Source organism: Danio rerio, chromosome 23, assembly GCF_052040795.2.
Source record: "Danio rerio strain M-AB ecotype USA chromosome 23, GRCz13ab, whole genome shotgun sequence".
Taxonomy (NCBI): Eukaryota; Metazoa; Chordata; class Actinopteri; order Cypriniformes; family Danionidae; genus Danio; species Danio rerio.
In genome coordinates, this window is record NC_141043.1 from 43,570,018 (window position 1) to 43,582,551 (window position 12,534).

The 12,534-nt window shown below is 35.9% G+C and overlaps 1 protein-coding gene across 50 annotated transcripts in view; it reads right to left on the minus strand.

Moving 5' to 3' along the window:
- Positions 1 to 12,534, minus strand: part of tgm1l3 (transglutaminase 1 like 3) — a 183,408-nt gene that overhangs the window by 964 nt on the left and 169,910 nt on the right. For all 50 annotated transcript variants that reach the window (XM_087307723.1, XM_087307695.1, XM_087307697.1 and 47 more), the window contains 7 exons: positions 12,098 to 12,275; positions 11,873 to 12,011; positions 9,618 to 9,810; positions 8,524 to 8,677; positions 4,278 to 4,562; positions 2,376 to 2,536; positions 1,482 to 1,618 (listed from right to left, as the gene is read on the minus strand). In XM_087307723.1, the coding sequence (XP_087163849.1) occupies positions 1,482 to 1,618; positions 2,376 to 2,536; positions 4,278 to 4,562; positions 8,524 to 8,677; positions 9,618 to 9,810; positions 11,873 to 12,011; positions 12,098 to 12,275 (1,247 nt within the window). The remainder of the gene's footprint in view (positions 1 to 1,481; positions 1,619 to 2,375; positions 2,537 to 4,277; positions 4,563 to 8,523; positions 8,678 to 9,617; positions 9,811 to 11,872; positions 12,012 to 12,097; positions 12,276 to 12,534) is intronic.

Consider the following 12,534-nt stretch of genomic DNA (forward strand, 5'->3'; position numbering starts at 1 on the left):
ACACATTTACAGTAAGTTACTGTAGTCGTGATAACTTGCTGGCAACAGTGCTGTCAGTAAGTTACTGCAAAATTATAATAAAATGTCTAACAGTGTGTATACCTTGCTCCATTCTTATTATATGAACCTGGATCACAAAAAGTGTAGATTTTTGGAATTTAAGTTTGTAGATTATCTCAATAAGCTGAATAAATATGCTTTTCATTACTGTTTTTGTTTCATTCAATCACTAAATAACCAAAGAGTTGATGGTGATTAACTGGTGTGAAATATCAAACCAAAAACAAGTTATCTTCAAAGAAAACAGCTTGCCAAATCTAATTTTCTGGAAGTTTGCTCTTGCTAAATAAGCTTTTGGTAACACTTTATTTTTATGATCCATTGGAGTATTGGTAGACTGTCTGCTTAATATCTGCTGATACTGCTCCTTCAACCGACGTTTAACTGACTTTAAGAAACTTTAAGTATGTCAACTTACACTAACCATAACCCTAGTCTACTTATAATTTATTGAGAATTAGTTGGCATGTAGATGCCATGCGAGCTAAATTCAACAACTGGACCATCAAAATAAAGTGTGACCTAAGCTTTTCATTAATGCATGGGTTTATTAGGATAGCCAAATATTTGGTTGAGATGCAACTGTTTGAATATCTATGATCTAAGGGTTCGAAAAAAAATATACATTTTAAGAAAAGCAATTTGTCAAAAATTCATTCTCTAAATCAGTGGTCACCAAACTTGTTCCTGTAGGGCCGGTGTTGCACGCGACGCAATTGTTGTTTGCTAGTTTCAGCTGGGCGCAAGAATCGTTTTGATGTTTTGCGCCACGCTGTTTAAATAGCAAATGCATTTGCACTCAAATGTGCCCATAGGCGTTCTGGTCAAAAAAGGGAGGTGTGTTTTAGCGCATTGCTATTTGGAGAAACTATAATAAAATTTTCAATAGCCCAGAACAGAGCCGGTCTATTGTCCAGCGCAGAGCGCGTTAGTTGTGCGCCTCGGTTACACACTGCTTAATACACACAAGATGTAGAGCAATACACAAATATCTTTACATATGAAAAATAATTTAAATAATAAGGATGTATAAAGGATATAATAAGGATGAAAATAGCCTTCTGGCTATTTCTCGGTTGCATTTGCAGCAAAGCTAATTAATGTACACTATTCCTGCCAAAAACATACAATGCCAAGATCTGTTTAAACTACTTATTCAAAATGACCTAAAAACACAATATTTACGTTTTTTCGGGGGGACAACTTAATTGGTTTATGTTTAATCCACTTAAATTTGTAAAAACAATTAAGTTAATTTAATCAATTTGTGTTGGGGCAACATGAAGGAATTGTGTGGAATCTGCCTTTTTTTTTTTACACTCTGCAATGTATTTTTGGCTATTCACAAAAATTTACCCGTGCAACTTAAGACTTGGTTTTGTGATCCAGGGTCACATATAATGTAACACTCAATTTCCTACCCATAGTTGATGGATCTGCAGTGCTTCAGACCCAGTCCCTCAATGCGGAAGATGGCGTTTTTCAGCACGCAGGGCAGTGGGTTTTGGAAAGTGATTTTGACTGGCACTTCTTTGCCCACAACACAATCGCATCCAGGCTGAAAGGTAAAAGCACAAACGACATTTACACCACAGACACCACTTTCAAAAGTCCAGATAATAAGCACTGCTTTAAATAGATTATAAAAAACTAAGCGTGAGCCAGTCAATTTTGCCCTACCCTGTCAGATTGCCCTCATTCCCTTTAAAAAAGTAGGCAGCACATTTTGTTGATGAGATATACTACCTATCAGATTGTTCTACCATTGTAAATTTTGAGTGCTGTAATATCACCCTGATCCCTAACCCCAACATCAGAACTATTCAAATACAGTGTTAAGGTTTCATGAAGTGCTTTGAAATGTGTATTTTTATTCAGTGTTTGACGTAATCTCAACTATAACATGAATAGAGGGTGACAGAGTAGCTCCTCCCCTTTAAAAACAGTCAATAGGGTTTAGTTTTTACACAGCTCTGCCAGTGAGAGTAGTTGAGCTCAAGAGCATCAAATGAAAAGTGAATGAGAAGTGTCTTGAAGGGGGCGGGGCATATCAGATACTAGAGAGCATTTAATTGGTTAGAAGATGTGATGAGAAACTGGAGTATGAGGTAATGTGAATAAAACCGTTTATCCATTCAGTCGGAACTGCAAGCTTTGAATGTTTATATCAGGTTTTTATCTTCTAAATGCAAATTTTTGTAACTGTTTTGGAGCGTACTATCATATATACATTATTAAAACTAACATACTATTACTAACATTTAAAAACTTAAGGGGGAACTTTAAGTGTATGATTTCAAGTCATTGAAACTCACAGAAATAGCAAGGCCGGGTGTGGGCAGTCGAAAGTTGAACCGTTTGGCCACAATCTGCTGAGTCTGAGTGACGCGTCCGGCAACAGTGACCATCATCGTTGAATGATCCACAAGGTGGTTCTTGTAATCCTCATATTTCAGAGACCACTCCAGAACCTTGGCTAAAGGAAGATAAACACTGATGAATACAAATGCTTCTTTTTAAAAAACTACTCATACAGTATTTTAGGGTGCTTTCACACCTGCCTTATTCAGTTCGGTTGAATCGCACTAGAGCTTGTTTTCCCTCTTGGTGCGGTTCGTATGGGCAGGTGTGAATGCAGCAATCATATTCGAGTGCGCACTAAAGGCGGACCAAATAAGCGTACCGAGACCTGCTAGAAGATGTGGTCTCGGTACAGTTTCAAACAAACCCTGGAGCGGTTCGTTTGTGGTGAGAATATGATCCGAACTAAAACAGACCCAACCGCAAAAAGTACTGTGCCTTTTGGACTAATCCAGCTGCCGTAGGTTGATGCGCTGTGCATTATGGCATATGGAGGAAAATTATTTGTTGACAGTGGTTTACCAACAGAGAGAGAGAGAGAGAGAGAGAGAGAGAGGGGGAAAAATCTAATTAATGGATCGTTGGTAATATTTCCGCAAGATGACCATGTCGCAGTTTAGCTAAATTAATTCACGCCTCCTCCTGAAGTGACATGCGATGCATTAAAACACTGTTTTTTAAGCTGCGGCTGCCCTTTATTCTCAAAATGTTTAGTTTGTTTAAAGCAGGTATACAATCAGTGAGCGCAGTCGTCCCTCCATAGTAAATAGCGTCATTTTGTGTGTGCCTGTTTGTTTACTTGCGGGAGTTCATTGGCATTTTCCCACATGTGAATTCTGACCAATCGATAAACAGTTTAGGAACTATGTTCAACAACATCTGGCCAATGAGAGATGTGGATTTTGTCAGATGACTGCATTTTGGTTCGTTTCAACTGGTTCAGACCAAAGCCACCAGTGTGGTGTGAAAACGACCTAAAGAAGGCAGCAACAATGTATTATTTATTGCCCTTGGTCCGGACCAAATGAAGCGAACTACAGATGTGAAAGCACCCTTAGAGTCGATTTTAGTCTCTACAATGGCTAATCTTATGTATATGCACAATTATAATATTGTAAAGCATTCATTCATTCATTTTCTGCCGCTTTTCCAGGGCCGGGTTGCGGGGGCAGCAGTCTTAGGAGAGAACCACAGACTTCCCTATCCCCAGATAACTTCCTCCAGCTTCTCCGGGGGGATCCCAAGGCGTTCCCAGGCCAGCCAAGAGACATAGTCCCTCCAGCGTGTCCTGGGTCTTCCCTGAGGCCTCCTCCCGGTGGGACATGCCTGGAACACCTCCCTAGGTAGGCATCCAGGAGGCATCCGAAACAGATGCCCGAGCCACCTCAGCTGATTTCTCTCGATGTGGAGGAGCAGCGGCTCTACTCCGAGCTCCTCCCTGGTAACAGAGCTCCTCACCCTATCCATAAGAGTACGCCCTGCCACCCTTCGAAGGAAACTCATTTCGGCCGCTTGTATCTGAGATCTTGCCCTTTCTTTATGATCCAAAGCTCATGACCATAGGTGAGAGTAGGAACGTAGATTGACCGGTAAATCGAGAGCTTTGCCTTTCGGCTCAGCTTCTTCTTCACCACAACGGACCGGTACATCGACCACATTACTGCTGCCGCTGCACCAGTCCGTCTGTCAATCTCACGTTCCATCCTTCCCTCACTCGTGAACAAAACCCCGAGATACTTAAGCACTGTATGTATGCACTCTATGTATACTGACCTCCTGAAAAAACTCAAAAAAGTCCTTGTGACTTTTGCGCACAAAGCTCATTCTGATTCTGAACTTTCTCAATCATTTCTTACTTTCAGTAGCCTTGAGCTCGAAGCATGTCTGGTCCTTCTTCACCAAGGACTTGTGGATGCCGGTGTAGTAAGCAGCCGACAGCTGGCTGTGGAGGGTGACGCTACGAGTTGAGCTGCATTTATTCTTCAGAGCGATGCAAAGCACTGCATCCTTGCCCACACACACTCCATCACCCTTCATAGTGATGTCACAGATGACATCCTCGGCGCAGGGCAGAGGATATGCGCACTTTTTGGAGCCATGACGAAGAGCAGTTTCCACAGCACGACGCTCCTCCTCTGAACCTGATGAATGTGGAGAGCAAAAGCAGAAGTAAAATTACAACTCCTCCAAAAGAAAGAGACTCTCTTGTCTCCAGAGATGTTATAGGAGTATGGCAATATTTATATATTATAGTTATAGTTTATAGTGTTTTCATACTCCTGACAGTTTTAAAATATTTATTTTGTGGTTGAGAAGAAAGCATGTATATTCATCTAAATGCTGCTACATGTTTAGTAATATTAATGTTATAAACCACGGGTGCCCAAACTCGGTCCTGAAGGGCCGGTGTCCTGCAAAGTTTAGTTCCAACCCCAATCAGACACACCCGGCCCTTACTAGGCTTTCTAGAAAGAGACTTTAAAGAGTGTTATGTCTCCAAAGATGTTATGGGGTATGACAGAGGCAACACACAGGTATTCAAATTCCAGGTCATCTTATTTACTAACACTGATGTTATGAGGAGAAAGAATGTTCCAATGAAGGAAACATATTAATTTAAAATGGGGGAAAAATTGACCAGCAATATAAAAAGAAAAAACACCAAACCAGATTATTATTATTATTATTATTATTACTATTACTATTATTATTATTACTATTACTATTATTATTATTATCATTATTAATTTTACTATTACTATTATTATTATTACTATTACTATTATTATTATTATTATTATCATCATTATTAATATTACTATTACTATTATTATTATTATTATTATTACAATTACTATTATTATTATTACTATTACTATTATTATTATTATTATTATCATCATTATTACTATTACTATTATTATTATTATTACTATTACTATTATTATTATCATCATTATTAATATTAGTATTACTATTATTATTATTATTATTATTATTACAATTACTATTATTATTATTATTATTATTATTATTACTATTACTATTATTATTATTACTATTATTGTTATTATTATTATTACTATTATTATTATCATCATTATATTTATTGTTATTATTACTATTTTATTATTATTATTATTATTATTATTATTACTATTATTATTATTATTACTATTACTATTATTATTATCATCATTATTAATATTAGTATTATTATTATTATTATTATTATTATTATTATTATTATTATTACAATTACTATTATTATTATTATTATTACTATTATTACTATTACTATTATTGTTATTATTATTATTACTATTATTATTATCATCATTATATTTATTGTTATTATTACTATTTTATTATTATTATTATTATTATTATTAAATATTTCTTCATGATATAAAAATTGAGAGATCCCGGACGAGCCCCACCTATGTTACGTCTCCAAAGAAGTTATAGGCGTGGCAGAAGCAATACAAATGAATTCATATTCCAGGTTATGTATTTTATAAGTGCATAATATTTTTCTAGATATTTTTGAGACACCAGTATTCAGCTTAACCTCCTAGGGCTTGAGTTTCCACATATGTGGACAGCCCATTTTAGCTCTTAAGTGCCTATTTAAAATAGTTTGAATGTTTTATATTTTGTTACAGACATACAGTGTCATCCTGCAACTGTTTTGCAGCATATGAATTGTCCCAAACACTATTTCTAACTGTCCAAAATGGGAAAAAAATAGTTTTTACTCTCTGATAGTCAAAGCAAGTTTGAAAAAAAAAATTTCCGGAAAAAGTGGATATCATTTTTCTCTAAAAGTACATCATATCAAAAGATGATATTTAGATTTTTATTCTAATTAGGTTCTAATGAGCCAAAAATAGCAAAGAAAAATAAAAATTCATGTAAAAAAACATGGGTCTTAAGAGGTTATAATGTAATTTAAAGACTTGACTAGGTTAATTAGTTTATTAGGCAAGTCAATGTAAACTATCTGTTCTGGTTTTTTCCGTAGACAGTCCAAAAGATTGGCTTGAACCAAGTCTTACTCATAAATGAATGCAGCACACTCAGAGACGTCATAAGTAGGGCCAGACGGAATCTGCGGACGTTTTTTGCTATTTCTGCAAAGAATTTTGGTAAAAGTCTGTGGATTTCTGCGGAATTGTTTTGGGAGTATCATAACTAAAATCTTAATATATGGAATAAAAAATATCTTTTTAACTTTTATTTAAAGTTTAAAATGCAAATTCAATTAGATTTACTTTATTTGGTAAATAAAGCAAGTTTGTCATATAATATCTCTACTAAAAGACAGAAAATAATACTGTACAAACTGCATTGTACATAAATCCGATGAACATTTTCACATTAGTCAATAATATTACTGAAATTAATAAAAAAAAACTGAATAAATATAGATTTACACACATTTACTCAAGTAAATAAACATAACTAATGATGGGCTAAAAATCCGCAGAAATTTGTAGAAATCTGTGTGCGCAGATTCCGGGTGGGCCTAGAAGGTACAGACATCCATTCTACACGCTGGAATACACGATAAGATCTCATGGTCGTGACGCAGCTTCAAAAATTCCTTTCAAACAGGAAGTACGAATTTGCTCAAAATAATGCAAAAACAACCAATTTTCACTTTTTAGTGAGATATATGTGTCCTAATAGTGTTTTTAGCAGTGTGGGACACATATATGACTGTCAACATGAAACAAATAAGACTTTCTCTAGAATTAAAAATATTATCAGACATACTGTAAAAAAATTCCTTGCTCTGTTAAACATCATAAGGGAAATATAATAAATAAAATAAAATAAATAAAATAAAATCACATCTTCAGATGTATACAATAAATATATTAATAAAATATCTCTCCTTGATATAAAAATGGCCCCCACATGACAATGTCGTACAGTTACACCAGCCAATAGCAACAGAAAGACAAAAACAAAAGCACAACATCAAATTCAGGCTCTTAAAAGAGATAGTTCACCAAAAAAAAAAAACATTTACTTAAAATTGACTTACTCTTAAGTGGTTCCAAGCATGTTTGAGTTTCTTTTTAATTCTGATGAACATTAAAAGTAGGTATTTTGAAAAATGTTTTCTCAAAATATCTTCTTTTGTGTTCAGCACTTGAAAGAAACTCACACAGCTTTGAAGTGGAGGATGAATTTTCATTTTTGAGTGAACTATCACTATTAAATGTGTTGTGTGTACAGATTTGACTCTTCTAAAACATAAAAATCCCATAAAATATTAGCAGATATTTAAGAAACGTGCGAAGTGAACATACTAGTTGCATTGCTAAAGTCCTTTATTCTCCTTAGAAAATCTGAGTTTAGAGTTAGAATGTCTGTCTTTGTTTTGACCTCTATAACCAGCCCACTGCCAGTTCACCCAATTATATTTCAGCACCCTGGTTTGCCTTTATGGAAAAAACTGCATATTTCATTTCAGACACTAAAGCTGTCTCAATGTATGCAAATGCGGCCAAAACTGTGATTTTCAGAGTTACGAAGTGAGATTAAAAGATAAAAAAATACACATGAGGTGGTTTTAATTAATAAGTATTACATATATTACAAAGGTAAACATTAGTTGAACAGCTTAGTGTCAGACTCGCTCATGATAGTGTCGTCAATCTGGCAAACTGTGTTAGTCAAGTTGTCATCAGATAGGCCACATTTACAAAAAAACCCTATCCAATATTTTGAATTTGGACTACAATACCTTGCTCAACCGCTAGGTGTCAGTCCAATTTTCTGCACTTTTAAGTGATCCACTAGGTGTCAGTCCTATTTTCTGCACTTTTAAGTGATCCACTAGGTGTCAGTCCTATTTTCTGCACTTTTAAGTGATCCACTAGGTGTCAGTCCTATTTTCTGCACTTTTAAGTGATCCACTAGGTGTCAGTCCTATTTTCTGCACTTTTAAGTGATCCACTAGGTGTCAGTCCTATTTTCTGCACTTTTAAGTGATCCACTAGGTGTCAGTCCTATTTTCTGCACTTTTAAGTGATCCACTAGGTGTCAGTCCTATTTTCTGCACTTTTAAGTGATGTTTCTGATTTTTACCTTCTGGGTGCTTGTAGTGGTTGGTAATGTCCACACGTTTGTCTGAGCCCACAGCCTTGGTGCTGATGCAGTGACCGACTGCATTCTTGTCAACGTGGACCACAGCGAACGTCCCACATGCTTTCCTCTGCCAGAAAACTACATCACTGTTCACCTAGAGCAGGAACAGATAACTGTTAAGCAAGATATATTAACACTTAATAATAATAATAATGTCTTACATTTATATAGTGCTATTTTAGACATTCAAAGCGCTTTACACAATGAGGGGAATCTCTACATCCACCACCGGTGTGCAGCATCCACCTGGATGACGTGACGGCAGCCATATTACGCTAGACCGCACACCAGTTGATTGGTGGAGAGATATGAAGCTAATTATGATATGGGGATGGTTAGGAGGCCATGATGGACAGAGGCCAGTGTGCAAATTTGGCAAGGATGTCAGGGTTAAACCCCTACTCTTTTACGAAGGACATCCTGGGATTTTTAACGACCACAGAGAGTCAGGACCTTGGTTTAACGTCTCATCCGAACGACGGCGCTCACTGAGCAGTGTAGAGTCCCCATCAATATACTGGGGCATTAGGACCTACAAAGACTGCAGGTTGAGCGCCCCCTGCTGGCCTCACTAACACCACTTCCAGCAGCAACCTAGTTTTCCCGTGTGGTCTCCCATCCAGGTACTGACCGGGAAATCAGTTTTCTTTTAATTTACTGCATTCATTAAATACCAATGTATCTTTTTTTCAAGTTTTAAATTAAAATATTGTCATTTAGAGATTTTTTTTCTTTAATCACAATGTTTTCATTTGTTGTGCAAATAAGGGTTATTCAACCAAAAACTATTAATAAATATTCAAATCTGCAAAATAATACCTGTTTTAATGTTTTATGCACAGAAAACGCTTCAAATGACAACCCTTTTACTTTAAACTTACAAGAAATGTCAACAGTAGAATTAAACAAATCTTAAACTCTGAGAAACTGTCTGACAAGTAACAATTAAGCCATTTGAATGCCATAACGGTGAGAAAATGACAGAATTACTATTTTGGGTGAACTAACACTTAAATCACAAGGCTTTATCATACCTCAGCAAAAATGAAAGGTGCATCATATTTGAGGAAGACCTGCCCGCTGCGGATGGCAGCAACAGAGGTCGGACCACAGCGGAAAACACCCTGACTGGTTTCCTGAGGAGTCGCATCAATGGCCTGCCAACCTCCAAAACCTGCAGGCAGATCTGAACGAGCCATCCAGGCCTCATTCCACACATGGAAGGTCCTATACAAAGGAGAAGATTTCATATTCAATGTTTGATAGAGAAAATGGTTGCTGTATATTTTATAAATTGTATCTACTAACACATGGTGAAGCTATCTAGCATGATCCGACTTTATTTGATAATTAACACAATAAAAATTTAAAAAATAGTTATTCTTTATATTCATACACACAATAACATTACTACAAAAAAATACTGCAAAAAACAAATATGACAGTTTAGAATGAACTAAAAAATCACGACTGCATCAATCTCTAAAAAAGCAGTACATTTTAAATTGAAATCCTTTGTATATTACAAAGCTGCATTTTCCGACACGACATTAATTCTTGTTCAGAAACTATGATTTGAGAAAAAGTTTTAAAAATAAAACCCAATCCTTCCCAATCTCAAAATTCATTAGGACATGGTTACCATAGATAAAATAAACAAATAAAAAATAAATCTTTATTAATAAATAAATGAATAAAAACACTTTATTTTGATGGTCTGTTTGTTGAATGTAAGTTTCATTGCATCTACATGTCAACTAATTCTCATTAGATCAGTGTTTCTCAACTGGTGGGTCGCGGGAACATTTTCAGTGGGTCGAGGAGTGTGTGTTAAAAAAACAACAACAAAAGTTACATTTTTTTAAACTTATTTTTGCTTATATCGGACTTTTATTTTGAAATGCGTGCGCGACAACCCTACTGTTTGACATGTGAAATTTCATTTAATTATTGGAACAAAAATGTCAAGCGTAATTACGACCCTGAATACGTAAAGTATGGATATATATTGACAACAAAAAAGACTTAAAGTCTCAATGTCATATGTAGCGAGGTGCTCTCATGAGAGCATGAAACCTTCTAAATTAAAACAACATTTAGAAACCAGACAACATGTTTTATTAACAGTTTATTATTAACAGTATTTGTCATTTTTACTTTGTAATATTTCTATAATTTGATCCATTTTGTGAAATGACAACAATAAAATATTGTTTATTTGTAAGTCTTGGTGAATTTCTTATGATGTATCTGTCACTACTTGTTTATGTTAACAAATAAATAAAAATTAAGTATAATTCCTAAAATTGTATTATAGTTCCTAAACATTTGGGTTGCGGCTTGATGACCATGTAAAAATGTGGGTCCCATGGCCAAACCAGTTGAGAACCCCTGCATTGGATTATAAGTAGATTGTTAGGTTGGGGTTAGGGTTGGTTGTAAGCTGACATGTACTTGCATAGTTTCTTATAGTCATTATAACGTCGGTTGAAGAAACCGTATCAGCAGATATTAAGCAGACAGTCTATTAATACTCAAATGGATCATAAAAATTAAGTGTTACCAAAAATTCAAATTCTATTCCAATTGAATTACAAAAAGTCTACTACAACAAAAACTATTTAAACGAATAATAAAACAAATAAAATATAATATTGTCTCTTAAATGTTGATTTGGTGAGTGCTGGACATTTTGACAAAGAAGAGGCAAAGTGTTCAGCTTTAAACCTTCATTATAAACATTGTCCAAACTTTTTTTTCCTTTTTTTAATCTGTATTTGTCCTGTAACAATGATAATATATTCATTCATTCATTTTCTTTTCGGCTTAGTCCCTTTATTAATCCGGGGTTGCAACAGTGGAATGAACCTCCAACTTATTTAGCACATGTTTTACGCAGCAGATGCCCTTTCAGCTGCAACCCATCTCTGGGAAACATTCATACACACTTGACACTCATACACTACTCACAATTTAGCCCACCTAATTCACCTGTACCGCATGTCTTTGGACTGTGGGGGAAACCGGAGCACCCGGAGGAAACCCACACAAACGCAGGGAGAACATGCAAACTCAGAAACGCCAACTGACCCAGCCGAGGCTTGAACCAGCGACCTTCTTGCTGTAAGGCGACAGCACTACCTATACTGCGTCACTGCGTCGCTAATAATATATTATAATGATATACTAATAATGTAAATGTAAAATGTAATAGTACTATAACAGACGGTATTAATATATATTGCTGATGCTACAGAACAGAATGAAAAAGATTTACACAGACTCTTACCAGATTGAGTCCCGGTTCAGGCTGTCGATCAGGTCATAGTTCTCGTCAAGATAAATGTCTACAGTCATGGACACATCAGTGTCGTGAGCAGAGCAGAAGTTGGTGACCGGCCGAGCAGGAATACCAAAACACCTCAACACTAAGAGGAAGATAAGAAGAATAGAAGTGCATCACATTTAGAAAGACCATTTTTTTTCTCCTTGTTCATTTTGAAAGATGTCTCACGTGTGTTGGTGACTCCAGCAAAGGCCAAGCTCTGTCCATATTTGACAGGTACTCCTCCACATTTGTGGTATTGCTTCAAGATGGCACTGCTGCCACACCAGGCTGTTGGAGCAGTCCCGTCCGCATAGCAGTTCGACCAGTTGCCCATCAACACACCAGAGTCATCATTGGCATTAACCTGTGTGAGATGGTTGTAAGTGTTAGCAGTTCTCTATCCAAACATCATCATGATAGACATACATCAGGCTTTCTGATAGGGTTGGGCGATGTGACAAAAATCTCATCACTACATAAGTCATCTCATATTGTCCTAATATATATATATACAGTTGAAGTCAGAATTATTAGCCCCCCTGTATTATTAGCGCCCCTGTTTAATTTTTTCCCCAATTTCTGTTTAATGGAGGGAAGATTGTTTCAGCACATTTCTAAGCATA